This window comes from Carcharhinus amblyrhynchos, chromosome 6 (assembly GCF_965287045.1).
Source record: "Carcharhinus amblyrhynchos chromosome 6, sCarAmb.v2.hapA, whole genome shotgun sequence".
Taxonomy (NCBI): Eukaryota; Metazoa; Chordata; class Chondrichthyes; order Carcharhiniformes; family Carcharhinidae; genus Carcharhinus; species Carcharhinus amblyrhynchos.
In genome coordinates this window covers 67,527,378-67,554,369 of record NC_137329.1, presented here as the reverse complement: position 1 = coordinate 67,554,369, position 26,992 = coordinate 67,527,378, and the positions used below count along the sequence as shown (strand labels likewise).

Here is a 26,992-nt window from a genome sequence, read left to right as displayed (position 1 = left end):
GTTCGCCTTTATCAATGACATGTTGAAGACTCTGGAGAAGATGTAGTTTCTCCGCTCCGGGAAAGTGCTGAACAACAAAGGGTACTCTGTCTACGGTGTGCCGTGTTTGTCTTCTGAGGAGATCACTGATGTTTTTCACTGTGACACGTCGGAACTGTCGATTGATGACTCGAGTGCCATCAGAGTGGAGAAGCTACGACTTCTCCTTCGGAGCCTTCAACATGTCACTGATGAAGATGAACATCTCACCAAGGCCATCCCCACACCCCCACTTCTTGCCTTCAACAACTGCACAACCTCAAACAGACCACTGTCCGCAGCAAACTACCCAGCTTTCAGGAGAATAGTGACCACAACACAACTCTGCCCACAGCAACCTCTGCAAGATGTGCTGGATCATCGACACAGATGCCATCATCTCACATGAGAACACCATCCACTAGGTACACGGTACATGCTCTTGTGACTCTGTCAACGTTATCTACCTGATATGCTGCAGGAAAGGATGTCCCGGGGCATGGGACATTGGGGAGACCATGCAGACGCTATGACAACAGATGAATGAACACCACTCGACAATCACCAGGCAGGAGTGTTCCCTTCCAGTCAGGGAACACTTCAGCAGTCATGGACATTCAGCCTCTGATCTTTGGGTAAATGTTCTGCAAGATGGCCTTCATGACACACAACGCAGAATTGCTGAGCAGAAACTGACAGCCTCAACTGGGATCTTGGGTTCATGTCACACTATCTGTAACCCCCATGACTTGCCTGGGCTTTCAAAATCTCACTTACTGTCCTGGCTGGAGACAATACACACCTCTTTATCTTGTGCTTGGCCCTCTCTCCACTCTCACTGTCTTTACCTTTAAGACTTGATTACATGTAAAGACTGGCATTCCAGCCATTATCTTGTAAATTGAGTTTGTGTCTGTATATGTCCTGTTTGTGAACACAAGTTCTCACTCACCTGATGAAGGAGAAGTGCTCTGAAAGCTTGTGCTGCCAAATAAACCTGTTGGACATAAACTGGTGTTGTGAGACTTCTTACTGTGCTTACCCCAATCCAATACAGGCATCTCCATTTCTTGGATATGAGAATCACAGATTCCTTTAACTCTGCAGTGCTATATAACACATGCATTTCAATATAGTATGTGGAATGGATTGGTTGAAATGTTACCATAATTTGTTAAGTAAAGAAGATAGACCAAAGATAAGAAATATGAAACTATTACTTGCTTTATGTTTGGTGACAACAAGCTTACCAAGGCGAGTTGTAATTTCATGCAAGAACCTAGAGTAAGTCTCTTCACCAGCACTGATGTGGTCTCTAATGAGATACCAATAATGTTAAGCAAACCTTCCATGAAAAACACACAAATGGAACATTTTGCATGGATCTGCAGTTTACCACGTCAGGTCTTTATTGTATCCATTTAACACCTGATATTTCTCATCAATATGTGAGACAAATATAAATGGCTTTAGCTATTTATCTAAATGACTACAAATCCAACCAGACCCAATCCCTACAATTACCCTATCTGGTCCCCCTGACACTAGGGAGCAATTTAGCAAGACCAATCCACTTAACTCTCATATTTTTGAACTATAGAAGGAAACCGGAGCATCTGGAGGAAATCCAATATTGGTTTCTTTATTTAAGGAAGGATGTAAATGCATTCAAAGCAGTTCAGAGGTTTACCAAACTAATATCAGGAATGGTTTAACTGTCTTATGAGGAAAGGTGGCAAGATTACGTTTGTTTCCACTGGAGCTTAGAAGATTAAGGGTGGTACGGAGAAACAATGTTTAGTACTGCTGCCTCACAGCGCCAGGGACCCGGGTTCAATTCCCGGCTTGGGTCCATTCTCCAAAATCAGTTACAATTAATCTCAAAATCCTGGTCTCTGAGCGGCTGATGGATGAATCTTGTACCTCAAATGCTCATGTGTTTTGTGATGAGGGTTATGAGGGACAGAATAGTTCAAGGGCTGCATTCATCTATCACAATCACAGGCCAAATGCTCAGAGAGTATACTTGGGTGACAGAGGGTGTAATGAATAGTCGGATGTGATAGTTGTGGACATTCGTGCACAGTTATCATCAAGATTCAATATTGTTTGAATGGTCAGGACGATAGTCAAGAAGCAAGGATCACGGGCTGGCAGAATGTGGTAAAAAGATGGATCGCGCAAGGATTAGTTAGAACTGTGCAACGACTGATACTGGCTCTTACATCAGAAAACAATCATGGAATGGAGACAGAGCCTGCAACAGTAAAAGAGGGAGATCTCACAGTTATAGTCCCAACAGATAGCAAAGTACAAGTTTATCTTGAATAGATTTGACAATTAACTAAAGACCACAGAACAATCTTGGAACAGAATTAGAAGCCGAAATTCTAATGATCATAAATATTGACTGGCAATAAACTCTGGGCTAAATTAATAAATGAGACAAAACAAAGGGAGTTGGAAAGTTAGAGAGAGTTTGGAGTTTATTCTGATGAACCAGATAAGAGCCAACCAGCTTAGTCGTATAAAATCATGTTAAGAGATAAGGGCAAGGAAAGGCCATCTGGCCCATTGAGCTTGTGTCATTATTCCATAAGATCATGGCTGATCTGACTGTATCCTTAACTCCATTTTCCTGCCTGTCCCCCACATCTCCAGACTCCCATATCAAAAATCTGTTTAACTCTGCCTTAAATATAATCAGTGAAGTCGCCTCCATTGCTCTCTGTGGAAAATAATTCCAAAGATGAGTGACCTTCGGAGAGAAGAAATTCTTCCTCACCTGTTTCTTTCATAGAAAGCTCCTTATTTTTAAACTGTGCCCAGTTTCCTAAGCAAGCCAATAATCTGTTCAGTTGTACAAGGCATTGCTGAGTTCATATCTGGAGTATTGTATACAGTACTGGTCTCTTTATTTGAGGAAGAATGTAAATGCATTACAAGCAGTTCAGAGAAGGTTCACCAAACTAATATCAGGAATTGGTTAATTGTCTTATGAGGAAAGATGGCGAGATTATGTTTATTTCCACTGAAGCTTAGAAGATTATGGATAGCAGGGAGGAACAATGGTTAGTGCTGCTGCCTCACAGCACCAGGGACCCGGGTTCAATTCCTAGCTTGGGTCACTGTCAGTGTGGAGTTTGAATATTGTCCGTGTCTGCCTGGATTTCCTCCAGGTGATCCGGTTTCCTCCCACAATTCAAAAATGGTTTGGACGTGTTCAATTCTTCCTTAGTGTCAGGGGGACTAGATTGGGTAAATGCATGGGCTTATGGGGATAAGGCCCGGGTGGGTTTGTAGTCAGTGCAGACTTGACGGGCTGAATGGCCTCCTTCTCCACTATAGAATTCTAAAAGGCAGCTTAATCAAAACATTTTAAGATGCTAAGTGGTATTAACAGGATGGATGTGGAGATGATGTTTCTCCTTGTCAAAGAATCTAGAAATAGGGCTACTGTTTAAAAATAAGGAATTGCTCATTTACGACAGAGATGAGAAATTTCTTCTTTCAGATGGTGGTGAGTCTCTGCAGCCCTCTTCCTCAAAAGTCAGTGGTAGCAGAGTCTTTGAATATACTTAAGGCAGAGCTAGATAGATTCTTAATGAACAGGTGGGTGAAAATTTATCAGGCATAGTCAGGAATGTAGGGTTGAGGTTACAATCAGATCAGCCATGATCTTATTGAAAACACAGCAGGCTTGAGGGGCCGAATGGCGTACTCCTGCTCCTAAAAGGTATGTTTGCATGTGTGCTCATTTCCTTGAATGTCAACTTTAACTATGTTTTTTTTAAGAAGAACAAAGTACAAGCACAGGAACAGGCCTTTCCGTCCTTCAAACCCATGCTGATCATGATAACTGAACTGCAAAAAAAAATCTTCTGCCCTTACTCAGTCCATATCCCTCTATTATCTCCCTATTCATGTTTTTTTTAATTTCATTCGTGGGACATGGGCATTGTTGGGAAGCCAGCAATTACTGCCGATCCCTAAAACCTATACCCATCCAGACTGCCTGTTAAATGGTGCTAATGGGCCTGCTTCTGCCACCTCCTCTGGCAGTGCATTAGAGGCACCCACTTCTCTGCGTGAAAAACTTCCCCTGCACATCTCCCTTAAACTTTCCCCCCTCACCTTGAACCAGTGCCCCTTTTAATCGACACTCTCAAACTACCCGCTCCCCCCCCCCCACCCCCCCCCCCCCCCCGCAAATTCCCTCCTCTCACCAAACCTACCTCTTTCTCTACACATTACCTTTAACTGTAACACTATGTTCTGCACCCTCTCCTTTCCTTCTCTATGTATGATGTCCTCTGTCTGTATGGCACACAACAAACAATACTTTCCACTGTATTATAATAATAAATCAAATCAGCCTCTCACCAAACTTTCGGTCTCACAACTCCCCCCCTTGCCAAATTCCGACTCTCAACAAACTACTCTCTCACCAAATTCCCCATTCTTATCATTAATGATCACTGTTGGGTGTACAGTGTTGGGTGGCTGGTGATTGCAGTGATCAGTTTTTATTTACTTTTGGGGTAATAATATAAAAGCTGAACTCCACTCCTGACTTTCTCAGCTTTTGAAATCTCTCTCCTACACAGTGAGGTTCCAGCTCTGATCATCCTGAGAGATATGTTGTACTTTATATTAGTGTGCAACATCAATGGTTTGATGGTTTCAGTTATAAGGAGAGGCTGGAAAGCCTAGAACCTTATTCCCTGGACCATAAGAGGCCTAGGGGTGATCTTATAGAGGTCTATAAAATAATGAGGAACGGAGATCAGCTCGATAGTCAATATCTTTTCCCAAAGGTAGAGGAATATAAAACTAGAGGTTTAAGGTGACAGGGGAGAAATACAAAAGAGTCCAGAGAGGCAATTTTTTCATACAGAGGGTGGTGGATGCCTGGTACAAGCTGCCAGAGGTAGTAGTAGAGACAGGTACAATTATGTCTTTTAAAAAGTCTTTAGACAGTTACACGAGTAAGATTGGGTGTAGAGGGATGTGGGCCAAATGTGGGCAATTGGGACTAGCTTAGTCGTTTAAAAAAAGGGTGGCATGGACAAGTTGGGCTGAAATACCTTTTCCCATACTGTGAAGCCCTATGACTGACGCAATGGATTCAGAAATTTCAAGTAGATCATTACCTTCTGGCGGTGAGGTAGCTGCAGTCTCTTCCCCCTCCTGGCCTGTGATATGTGTCCAGTGGACATCTGCTTTGATCTCCAGAGGGTCAATGGGACTGATTATCTGTCGTACTCGCAGGTCCGAAGCTGCTTGACATGGCAGACGGTGCCAGAGAGGCAACAGCATTGTTAGCAGAGAGCAGGACACAAAAAGAAAAATAGACAAAGAAATAGTGAGGCACAGCACAGAAAATAAAGATCAGAGTTACAAACAGCAAGAAAACAAAGAAGAGAGCATCAGGCTACAAGGCAGAAGAGGCTGGCAAAGCTGAGCTTCAGGGAGCAGAGGGAGCAAGACCTTGGAAACATGAAGTCCAGGCAGGTAAAGCCGGAAACCTAAATCCCAGAGAGAGGAGCCCTGAAAGAGCTGAACATCAGAGAAATGAACTGCAGAGGATAGGTGGCTTGGATTGCAGCTCCACACTCTGCTGACCATGCACTGTCAGCTTGGATAATCCATGGACACTGAGCCAGAATTTTGCCTCTGGTCCCTGCCCAACAATCTCACCCTCTCACTTTGGTAGAATCTCATCCATTGTGTGCCTAAACTGCAGCTCACAGTAATGCAGAGCTTTAAACTAGGCTTGTACTCGTTAGAGTTTAGAAGAATGAGGGGAGATCTCATTGAGATGTATAAGATGATGAATGGGATGGATAGGATAGAGGTGGAGAGACTCTTCCCGCTCAAAAAAGACAGTAGGACTAGGGGGCACAGCCTCAAGATAAAGGGGAGGCGGTTTAGAACGGAGTTGAGGAGGAACTTCTTCACTCAAAGGGTGGTGAATCTCTGGAATTCTCTGCCCGTTGAAGTGGTGGAGGCTGCCTCGCTAAATATTTTTAAGAAGCGGGTTGATGGGTTCTTGATAAGAGAGGGGATTAAGGGTTATGGGGAGAGGGCGGGAAAGTGGAACTGAGCCACAACAGATCAGCCATGATCTTATTGAATGGCGGGGCAGGCTCGAAGGGCTAGATGGCCTACTCCTGCTCCTATTTCTTATGTTCTTATGTTCTTATGTTCAGAGCTCAGAGCTGGCTGCAGGTATCAATGCCCATGTACTGTCTATGATGTTAGGTATGCACAAAAAGGGAAAGGGTTAGTAACAAAAGTATTAAATTGCAGTCCACATGCCATGCTAATGGCTTAGAGTGCAGGTAAACACGACACCCTTAGCATTTCAATACAGGCACAACCCAGCTGTACACGTCATGGGTCCACAACAGCCCAACCTACTCAAACTCCAGCATTTGTGAACAATGCCTCTTCTTGCCAAGTATTCCAGCCAAAGTTTCCAGCAGGGAAAGAGTTAACAAGAGCTGCAGAGGAGGTTCCAGCAAAGGTAAACAATGCATTAAAGGGCTCCAGGCTCAAGCACCAGTCCCACCTGTCAGACAGACCAGTGTGCTGTGATGGTCTTACACAAGTAACCTGGTGACAGACTCTCTGAGTGAACTGGTACTGGGAGTGTGTTTCTGAGACCTCACTGAGCCATATACTAGAATCTTTATTTGAATAATGATACTTCGCTGTAACGTCCTGTGTGCACTCCAATACAGTTAGCAGCATACACATGAAATACAATTCACTCCTTTTAACTTGTTCTAACTATAGGCAGTATGCAAAGGAGTCTCATAGTTCCACGCATTTCAGTGAATCTCACTCTCTTGGAGCTTCTGATTATTCTAGCCGCGTTTTTTGGTCCAGCTAATTACATTTAACACTAGCCCAGCAGGACTTCTCAGCCAATATAGTCACAAGCTCCCTATTGCCCACTTAAAAGGAGCGGATTGTATTTCACTAGCTCTGTCAATTCAGGCATTTGGAGAGGAGCGAAGCAGATACCTCTGAATGAAGGGTTGTCCTCTTCATCAGATAGCTGATGGACCCAGAGCCCAAACTGGAGCTCCGTCTCCCAGGGATAGTACTCACCCTCTTCACACACAGTCACACAAAGACAACCACAGTCACACAAACGGTCACACAGGCCATCACATACAGCCACACAAACCGTCACATTTGGACAAACACACAGACAAATAGTCACGCAAGGTCAAACACACAGTCACACATGGACAAACACACAGTCACACACAGAGTACTCACAGGGACAAACAGAAAACGGCACCCAGGGACACAAACACAGTCACACACACAGGGACGAACACACAGTCACACACACAAACAGAAGCCATCACGCAGGAACAAGCACACAGTCACACATAGTAACACAGGGACAAAGAGTCACACACACAGCCAAACACAAACCATCACACACAGTCACACAGTGACAAACACAGTCATACGCAGGGCCAAACACATACGACCACAGTCACACAGGAACATACACATATAGTTACACACAGTCGGACACATAATCACACATAGGGACAAATGCACAATCACCATGCTCACACATGCACGCACATATTCACACAGAAATACGCGTGCACGCACACACACACACACAAGTGGACACATTCACGCACATACAAATTGATGCAGGAATACATTCTCACACGTACATTCAAGCAGACACACATTTATATGCATGTGCACACATATACACGCGTGCACACATGGATGCACATTCAAGCAGGCACACATTCACACACGCATACAACACATTTATGAAGCCATGCACATTCAAGTAGACACAGTCACACACATACACGTGCATACACACACATTTATGAAGACATACACGCACAGTGGGACAGAGGAAAACAGGAAGTACAATCAGTGCAGGAAATTCAGATTAGTTGATCCAGCAAAAAGATGGAGAGTCTATTTATTAAAAGGGACTCTCAGTGAGATGGTGAATTATCCCAAATTGGGAACTAAAGTGGATCCTCTGGTCTGAATTCACTCCGTCAACCTGCCCTGACTTCGTCAAGGTGATCTCATTTGCCTTAGCTCTGCACTACCTTATTGTCATCGCTGCCTCTTTCTCTTCTGCTCTATCCTTGTGCTGCTGAACCAGAACATGAACTAATTTCCCTCTGTCCCAATTCTCACTGCTTCCTGGGACAGCAGCATGGAGGTGCTACTCGGCTGGAGCAATGGGCAGAGTGGTCAGGCAATGGAAACAAAAGGCACAACATGGGTCTCATCAGCCTCCACAATGACCTTCACTTCCCTTCCACTGCCCAGGCTGCAGATTATTGGCTTGTCAGGATGCTCCTGTTCTTCTGTCCGGCTGCAATTGAAGTAAAGTCTGGCTGCAATTGTTTTTTTCTCTGGAGCATAGGAAGCTGAGGGGTGATCTTATAGAGATCTCTAAAATAATGAGGGGCACAGATCAGCTAACTAGTCAATATCTTCCCAAAGGTAGGGGAGTGTAAGACTAGAGGGCATAGGTTTAAGGTGAGAGATACAAAGGTGTCCAGAGGGGCAATTTTTTTCACACAGAGGATGGTGTGTATCTGGAACAAGTTGCCAGAGGTAGTACTAGAGGCAGATACAATTTTGTCTTTTAAAAGCATTTAGATAGTTACATGGGTACGATGGGTACAGAGGGATATGGGCCAAATGCAGGCAATTGGGATTAGTTTATGGGTTTAAACAAAAGGGCAGCACAGACAAGTTGGGCCAAAGGGTCTGTTTCCATAATGTAAACCTCTATGACTCTGTGACTAGAAACACGTGGTGAGATTAACTCATGATGTGAAGATGCCAGTGTTGGACTGGGGTAAACATAGTAAGAAGTCTCACCACACCAGGTTAAAGGCCGACAGGTTTATTTGGTAGCAAAAGCCACTAGCTTTCAAAGCGCTGCTCCTTTGTCAGGTAAGTGGGAATTCTGTTCACAAACAGGGCATATAAAGACACAAACTCAATTTACAAAATAATGATGGGAATATGAGTCTTTACAGGTAATCAAGCCTTAAAGGTAAAGACAATGTGAATGGAGAGAGCGTTAAGCACAGGTTAAAGAGATATGTATTGTCTCCAGATGGGACAGTTAGTGAGATTTTGCAAGTCCAGGCAAGTCGTGGGGATTACAGATAGCATGACATGAACCCAAGATTTCAGTTGAGTCCGTCCTCATGTATGTGGAACTTGGCTATCAGTCTCTGCTCAGCGACTGTGCGTTGTTGTGTCATGAAGGCCGCCTTGGAGAACGCTTACCCGAAGATCAGAGGCCAAATGTCCATGACTGCTGAAGTGTTTCCCAACAGGAAGAGAACACCCTTGCCTGGTGATTGTCGAGCAGTGATCATTCATCTGTTGTTTGTAAATTTCGTAAATCCGTACTTTGTAAATCGAGTTTGTGTCTTTATATGCCCTGTTTGTGACCAGAACTCCCACTTACCTGATGAAGGAACAGTGCTCCAAAAGCTAGTGGCTTTTGCTACCAAATAAACCTGTTGGACTTTAACCTGGTGTTGCAAGACTTCTTACTGAGATTAACTCAGGCAGAGATTTGAATATGCTTAATTCGCCTCACAGCAGAGATGTGATGGAATTTGCATCCCACCCTGAAAAGAGGAATCCCACCCTTTCATTTTCTAAATGATCAAACACATCATTACTGTGGTCTCACTTGTGTGGCCTGTCTGCCATTAAGGGCTGTTTTCAGGCTGACTGACAGGATAACTGTGATTCACAAGATCCAGGGTAACCAGAAATCCTCCTCATATCAGCAGCTCCCACAGGAACATGAAGAGTTCAGTTACAGACCATTTGAACTCAGGGTCAAGGGGGTAGCATGGAAGAGTAATTAGTTCTCCCCTCAAACACTAACATCAGCATTAAACAAAGGGCAGCAAACTCACCCCTCCCATCACCATGATATGTAGAATTTCTACAGAGATCTGTAGAAAACCAGAAGAAACGCAACTGACAAAAAACAAACATTATACAGCACATGGCGTGATTTACCCCCTAGCCCAATGAGTTGATAACTACAATCCCATCCACAACAGAGGAGCCGGTATCACACAAACTTTCAAAGTTTAGCACCCAGAGAACCATGAGGTCATATAGATCAATTGACAGAGATCAATATCACACAAACCCTAGCTCAACGCTAACAAATTGTCCCAATAATTCCCATCTACCCAACACATTAACCTTGAACCCCATCTCACAATACACTAATACTGAAACCCATCTTCTCAACATATTAAACCTGAGCCCCATCTCCCCAACACACTAACCCTGAATTCCATCTCCCCAACACACTAACTCTAAAATTCATCTCCCAACATTTAAGCCTGAGCCCCATTTCCCAACAGTAACCCCTGAACCCCATCTCCACAACACATTAACCCTGAACCCCCATCTCCCCACACACTCATCCTGAACCCCATCTCCCCAACACACTAACCCTGAACCCCATCTCCCCAACACATTAACCCTGAACCGCATGTCCCAACACATTAACCTTGAATCCCCTCTTTTCAACATAATAACCCTGAACCCCAACTCTCGAATACATTAACCTTGAACGCATCTCCCCAACATATTCACACTGAACCCCATCTCCCCAACACACTAACCGTGAGCCCCATCTCCCCAACACGCTAGCCCTGAACCCCCATCGACCCACACACTAATCCTGAATCCCATCTCCCAAAAAAAATTAACCCTGAACCGCATCTCCCCACACATTAACCCTGAACTCCATCTCCCAGCACACTAAACCTGAACCCCATCTCCCCAACACACTAATCCTGAACCTCATCTCCCAACACGCTAAACCTGAACCCCATCTCCCCAACACATTAACCCTGAACTGCATGTCCCAGCACATTAACCTTGAATCCTCTCTCCCCAACATAATAACCCTGAACCCCATCTCCCAAAAAAATTAACCCTGAACCGCATCTCCCCACACATAAACCCTGAACTCCATCTCCCGATACATTAACCTTGAACCCCTTCTCCCAACATATTAACCCTGACCCAATCTCACCAACACTAATCCTGAACCCCATCTCCTCTACACACTAACTCTGAACCACATCTCCCCAGCACACTAACTGCACCCCATCTCCTTAACATGTTAACCCTCTACCCCATCGGCCCAACATTAATCCTTCATACCCATCTCCCCAATGCATTAAACCTGAACCCCATCTCCCCAACATTAACCCTGAATCCCATCTCCCCAACAAACTAATCCTGAACCACGTCTCCCCAACTCAGTAATCCTGATCCCCATCTCCCAACACATTAACCATGAATCCCAACTCCCCAGCACACTAACCCTGAGCCCCATCTCCCCAACACATTAACCCTGAGCCCCATCTGCCCTCACATTAACCCTGAACCCGATCTCCCCAACAATAAACCTTATTCCCCATCTCCACAACACACTAACACTGAACCCCATCTTTCCAACACATTAACCCTGAACCCCATCTCCTAACACATTAACCCAGAGCCCCATCTTCGCAATACATCAACCCTGAATCCCATCTCCCAACACTAAACCCTGATCCCCATCTCCCCAACACACGAACCCTGAACCCTATCTCCCAACACATTAACTATGAACCCCATCTCCAAACACACTAATCCTGAACCCCATCTCCCCAACATTAATCCTGTACACCATTTCCCCAACATATTAACCCGGAGCCCCATCTCTCCAACACATTAAACCTGAGTCACATTTCCCCACACATTAACCCTGAACCCTATTTCCCAACACACTAACCCTGAACTCCATGTCCCTAGCACATGAACCCTGAATCCCATCTCCCAATACATTAAACCTTAACCCCATCTCCCCAACACTAACCGTGAACCCCATCTGTGCAACACATTGACCCTGAACCCCATCTCCCCAACACAATTACCATGAACCCCTTCTCCCACGTAGAAACCCTGAACCCCATCTCTCCAACACTAACCCTAAACCCCAAGTCCCCAACACATTAACCCTGCATCCCAACTCCCCAAAACATTAACCCTTAACCCCATCTCCCCAATACTAACCCTGAACCCCGTCTCTGCAACGCATTAATCCTGAACACCATCTCCCCAATGGAATTACACTGAACCCTACCTCCCCAGCACTCTAACCCTGAACCCCATCTTCCCAATACATTAACCTGAACCCCATCTCCCCAACACACTAATCCTGCACCCCATCTCCTCAACAATTTATCCCTGAACCTATCTGTTCAGCCTCCTTAACTATGATGATCTGTTGATGCTGTTGAAATCAAGCTGCATTATCTGTTCCACAAAAGGAACCTGCGATAATGAATCCCACTGCCCTTTTCCATTTAACGGGTTTGTCTGCATTCTTCTGACCCACCCTTGAGTGGATTAGTACATTTAGTGCTACAGCCTGAGATTCACCTCAAAGATAAAGCTCTCTCCCAATCAAACAACAGCACTCACCGTAACTGGATCCTGATTGCTCCTCATTCTCATTCTCTGCCTCACTTTCTCCTTCTTGGTCACCCTTCAGCAACCGATGAATCCTCACAGCTTCCATCCATGGGACACCATCCGAAGAAGCCAGTACATCTTTTTCATCCTCCATCTCATACTCAGAGCTACTGCAACTAAACCCAAAAAAATCCTTTTGTCAGTTGTGCCAAGTTAGAATATATTTGGCAATGGATAAATCAGCCCAGTTTACAGGGATTGTTATCACCTTGCAGGAAGTAGACAAGACAAGACAGGAAGGGCACAGGCACACACAGCTAAACAGGAACGAAGTGTGAGCAGACAGGGCCAATTTTAAACAATCACCATTACCGACCACGCCTAGGTCCAATACTGTGGAATTCCCTCCTTACACCGCTGTTTTTCATGCCTCTCCCTTCAAATACCATTCAACATCTATTTCTTTGACCAATCTGTTAGGCACCTAACCTAATATCTCCTTGGCTCAGTATCATATGTTAATTTATAATACTTCTGTGAGGTGTTAATGGTGAATATAATGTTGCTGTTTGAGACAAGATAAACTCAACCAGACAGGAAAACTCAGGAATTAGCCACGATGAGACACAAATTTGACTCAACAAGACAGTGCTAAAAACAACCAGACAGATGAAGTACAACCAGACAGGAACTAGGCACAACCAGACAAAACCAGACAGGAACAAGACGGGGGTCAAACAGGAACTAAACATAAGACTGGAGCTGGATAAGAACCAGGCAAGAACTAGGCTGGAAGCAGAGCAGAAGCAGACAAGGACAGGAACTAGACAAAATCAAAGAAGAATCAGACAAGAACTAGATACAATCAGAATGGAACTAGACAGGAACTAGGCACAAACAGGCTGGAATCAGACAGGTAGCAGACACAACCAGACAAGAAGTAGACACAACTAAAATGGACCCAGACAGGAACTAGACATGAAATAGACACCACCAGACAGAAAGCAGTCAGCAACCAGACAGAAACTAGACATGAACAAGACACCAGCGGAAAGGAATCAGACACAACCAGATACTGACCTCCCCACACGCTGACCATTTCCTGTGACACTGATCCCTACCCCGATACTGACCCTTCCCCCGGCAATGACTCTACCCACCAACAATGACCCTACCCGCTGACACTGACCCTACTCTTGCAACAGTGACTGTCTCAAAGAACAAAGAACAACCCAGCACGGGAAACAGGCCCTTTGGCCCAACGAGCCCGCGCCGCCATCTTAGCAAAGCATTTTCCTACACCTACCTTGCCCCGTGTGTATGCTAATGGTACCCTTATTGTAACCAGATTCAGGGGAGAATAGTGTAGGGTCAATTTGGTGCACCAATCAGCCTAAAAGCACATCTTTGGGGTGTGGGAGAAAACCGGAGCACCCGGAGGAAACCCACGCAACCACAGGGAGAATGCGCAAACTCCCACAGACACCGGCTCAAATCAATGTATCTGCACAGCTAGCAGTGATAGTCACTGAGCTGTTGTGGTGCCCATCTGCTGGTCCAGTTTTAAGCACACACCACGACGCGAAGTACTAGGCCACTCTCGAAACAGCCGAGAGCAACCCACCGTGTGCATGTCCCTCATTTGACAACAAGGTGGACCGACACACCTGCAGATTAAAAGAGACAGTGATCCTCCCCTCCTGACACTGACCTTCACCCTGACACTGACGTTCACTCTGACACTGAACTCCCCCCCCCTAAACAGATGCAAACTAAATAAGCAATATAAAACTCCAGTTGAGACTCTACTGGAGAGGAAAGGCAAGAATAGCCAGACACTATCCACACCCAGCCCCAGACATGATATGAATGGGAGCTAAATAAACCTCAGCAGACCTGGTCTCGAACTTCAGCGGCCCTGGGTAAGTGAATCTCCTACATGCACACAAAATAAAGACTCTCGGATGGTGTCCTAGACATGGTCCGCTGATCGATATAGTTCACTTTAATCAATGGGGGTAATCCGAAGCATATGGGAACTTATTAGAACAATCAAAATAATCCACTCAGAGAAGTGTAAACCCCTAAGTCTGTAACTTGTCAAGTCAGATATAAAATGGAGGATACATTGGCCACATGGTGAATCTGTGCAATCCACAGGCAGGTCTAGGAGAAGTACAAATCTTTAAGTATTCGTTCACCGGAAACAATAGGAGAAACCCAGATACAGAATAGGTCACCACAACTAACAAAAGGGCTCTCCCTGAATGCAAATGTCTATACTCCCTGAATCACCTTGAGCAATGGAAAGAACCCTGGACACAGGTAATTTATCATCACCCCTTGGAAGGGCAACAACTAACCCCTGGGATCACTTCCAAATAATATGTGAAATCATTAATTTATGGGCCGGCAGGGTGGCACAGTGTTAGCACCGCTGCCGCACAGCGCCAGGGACTGGGCTGGATCCCCGACTTCAACCACTATCTGTGCTGAGTCTGCATGTTCTCCCCATGTCTGCATGGGTTTCCTCCAGGTGCTCCAGTTTCCCCCCACGCTCCAAACATGTGTAGGTTAGGTGGATTGGCCATGATAAAATCGCCCTCAGTGTACCCTTCCACAGTAACTTCATTACATTATTAATGTAAGCCAACTTGGGACACTAATCAATAAATAAATAAATGGTCAAATACATCATTTCTGTACTGCCAACAAAAGTTCTTGCCTCATGCCAAAGCCATAAACCATCTGGATAAACAAAGATGTCCCTACATCTCCTCATACTACCAATCCGATACATACCACCCGAATCCACCCAACACCATCCTGTCCACCACAATATAAAACTCCCATGAATAAAAAGTCTCCCCATCCCACCTACCCTAACAGACACACATGGGAGGCAAAAGTGCAAGACAGGGAAAGACAACAAACTACCCTTCAACCCATCAACATCCCTATCAGAAAACTTCCAGAACTTTCCTTCCACTGTCTGACCTCCCCACAGTAGCCTACCTACTAACACCACACACCTCGCCACCGAAAAAACTGGAGTCTGACTGAGCAACAGACAAAACCTCCCCATCCAGGAAACACCCCCCCCGAAAAACTCTCCAACACACACACCACCTTGACATCTATCCCAACCCTCAAAAACAAATAAAGCCCCAACCCAGCAGCAGCCCCGCCTTACACACACCACCTTAACAACCACCTCCGCCAGCTACCTAAAATTTTCCAGAACCAAATCATCACCCTATTTTCCTCTTTCCCCTAACCTTTAAAACCTCCCATTTGTTTCTCTCCCCCACATGAGGGCACTGTCCATTCACCACTCTGCACGAGAAAAAACTAACAGGAATAATAATATATAAAAAAAAGGAAAAGGCCCAGGAAGAAAGAAGATACCAAGCCTCAAGATAAGGACATGGCATCACAGGGGGAGATAAGGACATGGCATCACAGGGGGAGATAAGGACATGGCATCACAGGGGGAGATAAGGACATGGCATCACAGGGGGAGATAAGGACATGGCATCACAGGGGGAGATAAGGACATGGCATCACAGGGGGAGATAAGGACATGGCATCACAGGGGGAGATAAGGACATGGCATCACAGGGGGAGATAAGGACATGGCATCACAGGGGGAGATAAGGACATGGCATCACAGGGGGAGATAAGGACATGGCATCACAGGGGGAGATAAGGACATGGCATCACAGGGGGAGATAAGGACATGGCATCACAGGGGGAGATAAGGACATGGCATCACAGGGGGAGATAAGGACATGGCATCACAGGGGGAGATAAGGACATGGCATCACAGGGGGAGATAAGGACATGGCATCACAGGGGGAGATAAGGACATGGCATCACAGGGGGAGATAAGGACATGGCATCACAGGGGGAGATAAGGACATGGCATCACAGGGGAGATAAGGACATGGCATCACAGGGGGAGATAAGGACATGGCATCACAGGGGGAGATAAGGACATGGCATCACAGGGGGAGATAAGGACATGGCATCACAGGGGGAGATAAGGACATGGCATCACAGGGGAGATAAGGACATGGCATCACAGGGGGAGATACGGGTTGGATGTGGGCCAAAAGAAGTGGCAGAGCATGAAGAAAAGGGGACATGTCCTCTCTCCCCCGACCTGACCTGACCTTCCCTCCGACACTGACACTCCCCCATCCCCCCAACCAACCCCCCCCACCCGACCCCCCAACCATCCCCCACATCCCCCACCCCACCCCACCCCCCCAACCAACCCCCACCCCCACATCCCCCCCTCTTTCCCCCCAACCACCACATCCCCTCATCCCCTCCCCACCCCCACATCCCCCCCCACATTCCCCCCCAACCCCCCCTACATACAATACCCCACCCACATCTCCCCCCACCCCACCCCCGCCACCCTACCCCCCACACCCCACCCCCGCCACCCTACCCCCCACACCCCACCCCACCCCCGCTACCCACATCCCCCACCCCCCCACACCTCCCCCCCACCCCCCCCCACCCCCCCGCCCCACCCCCCCCACACCTCCCCACCCCACCCCACCCCCCACCCCACCCCCCCCACCTCCCCACCCCACCCCACTCCCCCCACACCTCCCCACCCCACCCCACCCCCCCCACTCCCCCCCACCCCTCCCCACCCCACCCCCCCCACACCTCCCCACCCCACCCCACCCACCCCACCCCACCCCACCCACCCACCCCCCCACCCCCCTCCCCACCCCACCCCCCCCACACCTCCCCACCCCACTCCCCCCACACCTCCCCACCCCACCCCACCCCCACTCCCCCACTCCCCCCCACACCTCCCCACCCCACCCCCACCCACCCCCCCACACTCCCACCCCACCCACCCCCCCCACCCCACCCCCCCACACCTCCCACCCCACGCGCCCCCCCACCCCCCCCACACCTCCCCACCCCACCCCCCCACACCTCCCCACCCCATCGCCCACCCCCCCCACCCCACCACCCCCACATCTCCCCACCCCACCCCCCCCACACCTCCCCACCCCCCCACATCTCCCCACCCCACCCCCCCCACACCTCCCCACCCCACCCCACATCTCCCCACCCCACCCCCCCCACACCTCCCCACCCCACCCCACATCTCCCCACCCCACCCCCCCCACACCTCCCCACCCCACCCCACATCTCCCCACCCCACCCCCCCCACACCTCCCCACCCCACCCCACATCTCCCCACCCCACCCCCCCCACACCTCCCCACCCCACCCCACATCTCCCCACCCCACCCCCCCCACACCTCCCCACCCCACCCCACATCTCCCCACCCCACCCCCCCCACACCTCCCCACCCCACCCCACATCTCCCCACCCCACCCCCCCCACATCTCCCCACCCCACCCCCCCCACACCTCCCCACCCCACCCCACATCTCCCCACCCCACCCCCCCCACACCTCCCCACCCCACCCCCCCCACACCTCCCCACCCCACCCCCCCCACACCTCCCCACCCCACCCCACATCTCCCCACCCCACCCCACCCCACATCTCCCCACCCCACCCCACATCTCCCCACCCCACCTCCCCACCCCACCCCACCCCCCACACCTCCCCACCCCACCCCACCCCCCCACACCTCCCCACCCCACCCCACCCCACCCCCCCACCACACCTCCCCACCCCACCCCACCACCCCACCACACCTCCCCACCCCACCCCACCCCCCCCACCTCCCCATCCCACCCCACCCCCCCCACCTCCCCATCCCACCCCACCCCCCCCCCACCTCCCCACATCCCCCACCTCACCACTGCCCCCCCCCCCCCACATTCCCCCCAACCTCCCCATCCCCCAACCGCCCCCCCGACACTGACCTGCTTCCCAATTCCTGGCTGGTTTGCTGAAAAGCGCTGCTGAGGTTATGCTCGGCAAGTGTTTCCTCTGGCACCTCCTGCAGATCCTCCTCCCGTTCCAGTGAAATGCGAATGTTCTCCAGCTCGATTCGCTCTGGAGTGCCCCGTAATCGCTTCGCATGACATGGCTCTGCTATGGCATCACTCTGCAAAGCTGCAAGAGGAAATATCATGTTTACAATGTAGATATTGAGCTGGTGACAATGGTCATTCAGGTGCAGTTAAAGAACACACCGTGATCCCCAGGGTGGTTCATTTTGATTAACAGAATCAGAAATGAGAACGGTGAATGAGAAAACACGTCAGCCCAGGGAAATGAAGGAATAGAGGACAAGGTAAAGAGAAGTGTGCTGACTCATTTGGCAAGAGATTGAATCATAGAGTCATAGAGGTTTACAGTATAGATACAGGCCCTTTGGCCCAACTTGTCCCTGCTGCGTCTTTTTTTTAACCACTAAGCTAGTCCCAATTGCCCGCATTTGGCCCATACCCCTCCATATCCATCTTACCCATGTAGCTACCTTTTAAAAGACAAAATTGTACCCATCTCTACTACTATCTCTGACAGCTTGTTCCAGACATTCACTACCCTCTGTGTAAAAAAAATTGTCCCTCTGGACCTTTCTGCATCCCTCCCTTCTCACCTTAGACCTATGCCCTCAAGTTTTAGACTCCCCTAGCTTTGGGAAAAAATGTTGACTATCGAGTGATCCATGCCCCTCATTATTTTACAGATCTCTATAAGATCGCCCCTCAGCCTCCTATGCGCCAGGGAAAAATAGTCGCAGTCTATTCAGCTTCTCCTTATAACTCAAACTATCAAGTCTTGATAGCATCTTGATAAATCTTTTTAGCACTCTTTCTAGTTTAATAATATCCTTTTTATAATAGGGTGGCCAGAACTGTACACAGTATTCCAAGTGTGGCCTTACCATTGTCTTGTACAACTTCAACTCTTGTATTCAATGTTCTGACCAAGCATGTCAAAATGCCTTGTTCACCACTCTGTCCACCTGTGACTCCAGGTGGACAGAGTGGCAAATGAGAAAGTCTATTGTGCCTTTTTGTGACAGGGACAAGAAGTTCTGTGAGTTAATGATGTTTGAAGGAGTCAGGACAGACAGAGAGAGTGATTGTGGGATTCTGGGCCCATAACAAAGATATTGTACCTCAGGGATATTGTGCCTGATTTCCAAAGCAGGTGGCTGCAATCATGAAATTCCTGACTTAGCAGAACCACCTCACCTCTTCCCACCCCTCTGGGTGTAATGCCCTTTTTTCCAGCCATGTTCACTCTGGGAAGGCAGAGAGTCAGGCCTGCCATCCCAGAGTGTTGATTGTCAGTACCCACAGGTTTCGTCGACTGTTGAGGCTGACCAAAGGCCCATCTCAATACTCCAGGAAACAGAAAATGTTGGAAGATCACAGCAGCTCAAACAGCATTTGTGGAGAGAGAATGGAGGCACTGTTTCAAGACTGGCTGATTCTTCATTTGTGTCAGACGTTTAATTACATTTTGAAGTGGAAGAACCTCATTGGACACACCTATACCTTTAACATTGCACACTACTCTCATTGTCTCCCAGGCTCAAAAAGAAGCAGTCACTCCAGGGGAAACATGGAAAACGTGCAAGCCCGCAGGGAGAGTGGTCCCAAGGCCTACCTCCCCAGCTTACTCCTTGCAAATGCCGAACTTAAAGACAAACTTAAAGCCAACTCACTTCCAAAGAAAACGGAGAGACTGCTGTGTGCTCTGTTTCACGGAGATGTGGCTCACTCCTGCTTCACCGGAATGTGCCCAACAACCAAAGTATTTCTCAATCCACTGAATAGATCGTACAGTGGCCTCTTGAAAGGCTAGGGGATGTGGGATCTACTTCTTAATCAACACCTCATGATGCCTGGGTGGAGCAACACTGGTGAGTTTCTGCTCTTTGGACCTAGAATACCTGATGCTAAAATGCCGCCCCTACTACATTCTGCAGGAGTTCACCTTCATTATCCTGATGCAGTCTACACCCCACCCCATGCAGGCGTGAAGATTGCGCTAGACGAAATATGCACAATTACAAATAGCCTCGAGACAAAACATCCCAAGATGTTATGACACATGACACCTGTCGACACATGACAGGCCATCCTCATGTGTGCGGAACTTGGTTATCAGTCTCTGCTCAGCGACTCTGCACTGTTGTGTGTCGTGAAGGTCGCCTTGGATCTTCGGGTAAGCGTTCTCCTAGGCAGCCTTTCATGACACAGGACAGCGCAAAGTTGCTGAGCAGGGACTGATAGCCAAGTTCTGCACACGAGGACGGTCTCAACTGGGATCTTGGGTTCATGTCGCACTGTCTGTAACTCCCATGACTTGCCGGAACTTGCAACATCTCACTTACTGTTCTGTCTGGACACAATACACATCTCTTTAATGCTATCTGCACTCACATTGTCTGCACCTTTAAGACTTGAATAGCAGGTTAGCTGTAAAGACTCGCATTCTAATCAGTATTCTGTAAACTGTGTGCGCCTTTATATGCCCTTATCCGATCAGAACTTTCCACATACCTGACAAAGGAACAGCGTTTCCGAAAGCTTGTGGGTTTACTATCAAATAAACTGGTTGGACTTTAACCTGGTGTTGTGTGACTTCTTACTGTCTTTACAAGAAAGCCAGATATGATCTAAGGAGATCCATCAAAGATGCCAAAAGATAGTACCTGATCAAGCTAGAGTCCCAGGCTAGCCACACGGACCCCCGCCAACTATGACAAGATCTGCAAGAGGGTACAAGATGAAAGCATATAAAATCGCCGGCTCCACGCAACTCCCTCTGATGAGTTCAATACATTCTACGCCTGTTTTCAGCAAGAGGTCAGTGAGAGCACGCCCTCCACCATGGAAACCTCGGATGAACCTGTCTCTGAGGTCACCAATGCAGATGTCAGAGCAGCCTTCTCAAAGGTCAACCCACAAGAAGTGACTGGATACCCAGAGCAGCACTCAGATCCTGTGCAGATCAGCTGGCGGGGATATTTGCAGACAGCTTCAACCTCTCTTTGCAACAATCTGAGGTCCCTATCTGTGTCAAGAAGATGACCATTACCCCAGTACCAAAGAAATGCCAAGCAGCATTTGGTCTGGTGGCTCTGACATCCAGTATTACGAAGTGCTTTGAAAGGTTAGTCATGGCACAAATCAATTTCAGTCTCCCAGATTGCCTGGACACACTACGGTTTGCCTACTACCGCAACAGATCCAGCAAATGCCATCTCCCTGGCCCTACATTCAACCCTAGAACACTTAAATAACCAAGACACCTATGTCAGACTCCTATTTATTGACTGCAGCTCAGCATTCAACACCATTATTCTTACGAATCTCATCTCCAAACTCCATGGCCTGGATCTTGGCTCCTCCCTCTGCGACTAGATCCTGAACTTCCTAATCCACAGGCCACAATCAGTAAGGATAGGCAAAAACAGCTCCTCCACAATCAATACAGGTGCTCCATAAGCTGTGTTCTCAGCCCCTTACTATATTCCTTATACATCTATGATTGTGTGGCCAAATTCCCCTCCAACTCGATTTTCAGGTTTGCTGATGACACCACTGTTATGAGTCAGATCTCAAACAATGACGAGACAAAATATAGGAATGAGATAGAGAATCTGGTGAACTGATAATCTCTCCCTCAATGTCAACAAAGCAAAGGAGATTGTCATCGACTTCAGAAACGGTAGAGAACATGCCCCTGTCTACATCAAAGGGGGCGAAGTAGAAAGGGTCGAAAGCTTCAAGTTTTTCAGTGTCCAGATCACCGACAACCTGTCCTGGCCCCCCCCCCCATATCGACACTATAGTTAAGAAAGCCCACCAACGCCTCTACTTCCTCAGAAGACTAAGGAAATTTGGTATGTCTGCTACGATTCTCACCAGATACACCATAGAAAGCATTCTTTCTGGTTGCATCACAGCTTGATATGGCTCCTGCTCTGCCTAAGACTACAAGAAAATACAAAAGGTTGGGAATGTAGCCCAATTCTTCACGCCAACAGCCTCCCATCCATTGACTCTGTCTACACTTCCTGCTGCCTCGGCAAAGCAGCCAGTATAATTAAGGACCCCACACACCTTGGACATTCTCTCTTTCACCTTCTTCCGTTGGGGAAAAGATACCAAAGTCTGAGGTCACATACCAATCGACTCAAGAACACTTTCTTCCCTGCTGCCATCAGACTTTTGAGTGGACTTACCTTGCATTAAATTGAGCTTTCTCTCCACCCTAATTAGGACACTACATTCTGCACTCTCATGTTTCGTTCTCTATGAACAGTGTGCTTTGTCTGTATAGTGCACAAGAAACAATACTTTTCATTTTATACTAATACACGTGCCAATAATAAATCAAATCAAATCAAAAGCCATCCAAACCTTCAGACACCATTTTGGCATTTGATGGTTGCCATGGCTGCAGAGTAAGAGCTAACTGAGGACATGTGTTAGGGGTAAAGTGGGAATGTCAGGATTGAGTGAGGGGAGAGCTGTGACTGTGCATGGGATCACTTCAACTGCACTGATTTTAAATGAATAATTATAGATAATAGATTACGAGTAGTCAGCTAGGCTTTGTGCATGGGAGGTCATGCCTTATAAGAGTTCGTTGATCAAGTGACCAGGAAGGTTGATAAGGGAAGGCGGTAGAAGTAGTCTATATGGACAATTATTGTAGGCTGCTCCGGAAGGTTAGATCACATGGAATCCAGGCAAAGTAGGCAAATTTGATATATAATTGGCTTGATGGTAGGAAGTAGAAATGGTGGAACAATGTTTGTCAGACTGGAGGCCTGTGACTAGTGGTGTACCTCAAGAGTCAGTGCTGGGCCCATTTGCTGTTTGTTATCTACATCAATTATTTGAGTGAGAATGTATACAAGGCATGATCAGTAAGTTTGCAGATGATACGAAAATATGTGGTGCTGCAGATAATGAGGAAGGTTATCAAAAATTACAGCAGACTCTTGATCAGCTGGAGAAGTGGGCTGAGAAATGGCAAATGGAGTTAAATACAGGTAAGTCCTGAGGTGTTGCATTTTCAAAAGTCACATCATGGTTGGACATTCATGGTGAATGATAGGACCTTAGGGAGTATTGTGGAACAGAGAGACCTTGGAGTTCCGAAAGGTGGAGTCACAGGTAGATAGAGCAGTGAAGAAGTTTTTGGCATGCTGGCCTTCATCAGCCAGGGCACTGAATAAAGAAGTTGGGAAGTTATGTTGCAGTTGTACAGGATGAGGCCACACCTGAAGTATTGTGTTCAGTTTTGGTCATCTTGCTCTAGGAAAGATGTTTTAACTGGAGAGAGTGCAGACGAGATTTACAAGATGTTGCCAAGATTCAAGGGACTGAGTTAAAAGGAGAGATTAGACAGGTTAAGACTTTTTTCTTTGGAGCATGGAGACTGAAGGATGATCTTATAGAGATGTATAAGATCACGAGAGGCGTGGGTAGGGTGAATACTCGGTCTTTTTCCAGGATTGGGGAATCGAGAACTTGACGGCAGAGGTTTAAATTAAGAGAGGAAAGAATTAATGGGAACCTGAGGAGCAACGTTTTTACACAGAGGGTAGTACGTATGTGGAATGACGGAGGAAGTATTTGAGACAGGGACATTGACAACATTTAAAAGGCATGTGGACAGATTCTGTCTCTGTTTTCCAATCTCTTGCCCTCTTTCTCTCTCTCACTCTCTGCCCTGCCAGCAAGAAGTCTCACACAGCAAGTTAAAGTCCAATAGGTTCACTTGGCTTTTGGAGCGCTGCCCCTTCAACAGGTGAGTGGAGGATTGGGTTCACAAACAGGGTATATATAGACACAGACTCAATTTACAAGACAATGGTCGGAATGTGAGTCTCAACAGGTAAGCAAATCTTTACAGCTGCAGACAATGTGAGTGGAGAGGTTAACTACAAGTTAATGAGGTTCTCTCCCTCTCTCTGATCTTCGATCTCTTTCTCTCTCTCTCCCTGTTTCCTGAAATCTCTCTCTCACCCTGTTCACCGAACTCTTGCTTTGCTCTCTATCTCTCTCTCTGCTGACTGATCTCTCTTTATTCTCTGAACATTCTCTCTCTCTCCCTCCCTGTTCTCCGATCTCTCTCTCTCTCTCTCTCCCTGTCTGTTCTCCGAACTCTCTCACTCTCTCTCTCCCCTGTCCTCCGACCTCGGTCTCCCTATCCCTGTTTTCCGATCTCTCTCTCTCTCTCTCTCTCCCTATCCCTGTTTTCTGATCTCTCTCTCCGTGTTCTCTTACCTCTTTCCCTCTCTATCCCTGTTCTCTGAACTCTCTCTCCCTCACCATGTACACCAATCTCACTCGCTCTGTCCCTGTTATCGTATCTCTCACTCTCTCCGTTCTCCAATCTCTCACTCTCCCTCTCCTTGTTCTCTGATCTCCTTTCCTCTTTCTCCCTATTCTCTGATCTCTCTCTCTCCCTCGTTCTCCGATCTCTTGCTCTCTTTCCCTGTTCTCTGATTACTCTCTCGCTCCTTGTTCTCCAATCTCTCTCCCTCTCCCCCTGTTCTCCGAAATCTCTCTCTGTTCCTGTTCTCCAGTCTATTTATCTATCCCTGTTCACCCATCTCTCTGCATCTTTCCCTGCTCTCCAATCTCTTTTGCTCCCTTCTGGTTCTCCGATCTCTCTGTCTGTCTCTCTCCGTTTTCCAATCTCTCTGTCTCTACCTGTTCTCCGATCTTGCACTTTCTCCCTGTTTCCCAATCTCTCTCTCACTCCGTTCTCCTATCTCTCTCTCTCAGCCTGGTCACTGATCTCTCAGGCTCTCTCTCTCCCTGTTCTCCGGTCTCTCACTTTCTCCATTTTCTTATTTCTCTCTCTCCCTGTTCACCGATCTCTCGCTCTCTCTCTCCCTGTTCTCCGATCTTTCTCCCTCTCTCCCTGATCTCCTATTTCTCCCTGTTCTCTGATCTCTCTCTCTCCTTCTTCTACTACCTCTCTCTCCCTCTCCCTGTTTTCTGATCTCTCAGTTTGGAATGATTTCAAACCGGATGATTTGTTTTGGCACGGTGGCACAAAGTTTAGCACTGCTACTTTGCAGCACCAAGGACCTGGGTTTGAACGTAGAACACTACAGCACAAACAGGCCCTTCAGCCCATAAGTTGCGCCGATCACATCCATACCTAACAGGCCATAGAACCATCTGTAACTCCCAATCCCATTAAATCCCATGTCCTCATCCAGAAGTCTTTTAAGAGACCCCAGCGAGTTCGCCTCTACCACCACCGATGACAGCCGATTCCACTCACTCACCACCCTCAGTGAAAAACTTACCCCTAACATCTCCTCTGTACTTGCTTCCTAGCACCTTAAACCTGTGTCCTCTCGTAGCGACCATTTCAGCCCGGGGAAATAGCCTCCGAGAATCCACCCTATCTATTCCTCTCAACATTTTATAAACCTCTATCAGGTCGCCTCTCAACCTTCGTCTCTCCAGGGAGAAGAGACCCAGCTCCCTCAACCTATCTTCATAAGGCATGCCTCCCAATCCAGGCAACATCCTTGTAAATCTCCTCTGCACCCTCTCAATTGCTTCCACAACCTTCCTGTAGTGAGGCGACCAGAACTGTGCACAGTACTCCAAGTTTGAGTCTCAGCTTGGGTCACTGTCTGTGTGGAATTTGCACATTCTCCCCATGTCTGCGTGGGTTTCTTCAGGGTGCTCCAGACTACTCCGACACTGCAAAGATGTGTGGATTAGGTGGATTGGGTGCTAAATTGCCCTTTAGTGTCTAGGGGACAAGCTAGGGTAAATACATAGGGTTATGGGATAGGGCCTGGGAGGGATTGTGGTCGGTGCAAACTCCATGGGCTGAATGGTCACCTTCTGCATTGTAGGATTCTATGATTCTATTCATTATTTAAACACACTTATTGTTTCATTAATCAAATACTGTACTGAATGTTCTGACCTTTCTTCCAGTGCAATGTCTTGTTTCCCCATCTCTCTTCTTCTCTAAGATATTCTTCATCTCTGCTGTCTCTGCAATGTACTCATAGCAGTGAGAGTGATAGACTGTAGGAATGGTGTTAACATTCACACTCACCTCAATGCTCATCCCTTAGACATGTTCCTCACCCAATATTAACAGGGCATCATTGTTACTGGTTGGTCAGCATATGAGAGTCATCGAGCCCTTTAGCCCAACTTTTCCATGCTGCCCTTTTTTTAAAAATCCCTAAACTAATCCCAATTGCCCGCATTTGGCCCATATCGGTCTATCCACATCTTATCCATGCAACTGTCTAAATGCTTTTTAAAAGACAAAACTGTACCCACCTCTTCTACTACCTCTGGCAGCTTATTCCAGACACACTCTACTCTCTGTGAAAGAACTGCCCCTCTGGAACTTTTGTTTCTTTCCCCTTTCATCTTCAACCCATGCCCTCTAGTTTTAGATTCCCCAACCTTTGGAAAAAGACATTGACTTTCTCGCTGGTCTGTGCTCCTCATTATT

At 47.5% G+C, this 26,992-nt stretch overlaps 1 protein-coding gene across 6 annotated transcripts in view; it reads right to left on the bottom strand.

Moving 5' to 3' along the window:
• The window catches only part of mical3a (microtubule associated monooxygenase, calponin and LIM domain containing 3a), a 422,657-nt gene that overhangs the window by 120,111 nt on the left and 275,554 nt on the right, over window positions 1–26,992 (bottom strand). For all 6 annotated transcript variants that reach the window (XM_080190575.1, XM_080190577.1, XM_080190576.1 and 3 more), the window contains 4 exons: window positions 18,427–18,619; window positions 12,565–12,731; window positions 7,051–7,140; window positions 5,172–5,297 (listed from right to left, as the gene is read on the bottom strand). In XM_080190575.1, coding sequence (XP_080046701.1) covers window positions 5,172–5,297; window positions 7,051–7,140; window positions 12,565–12,731; window positions 18,427–18,619 — 576 coding nt within the window. The remainder of the gene's footprint in view (window positions 1–5,171; window positions 5,298–7,050; window positions 7,141–12,564; window positions 12,732–18,426; window positions 18,620–26,992) is intronic.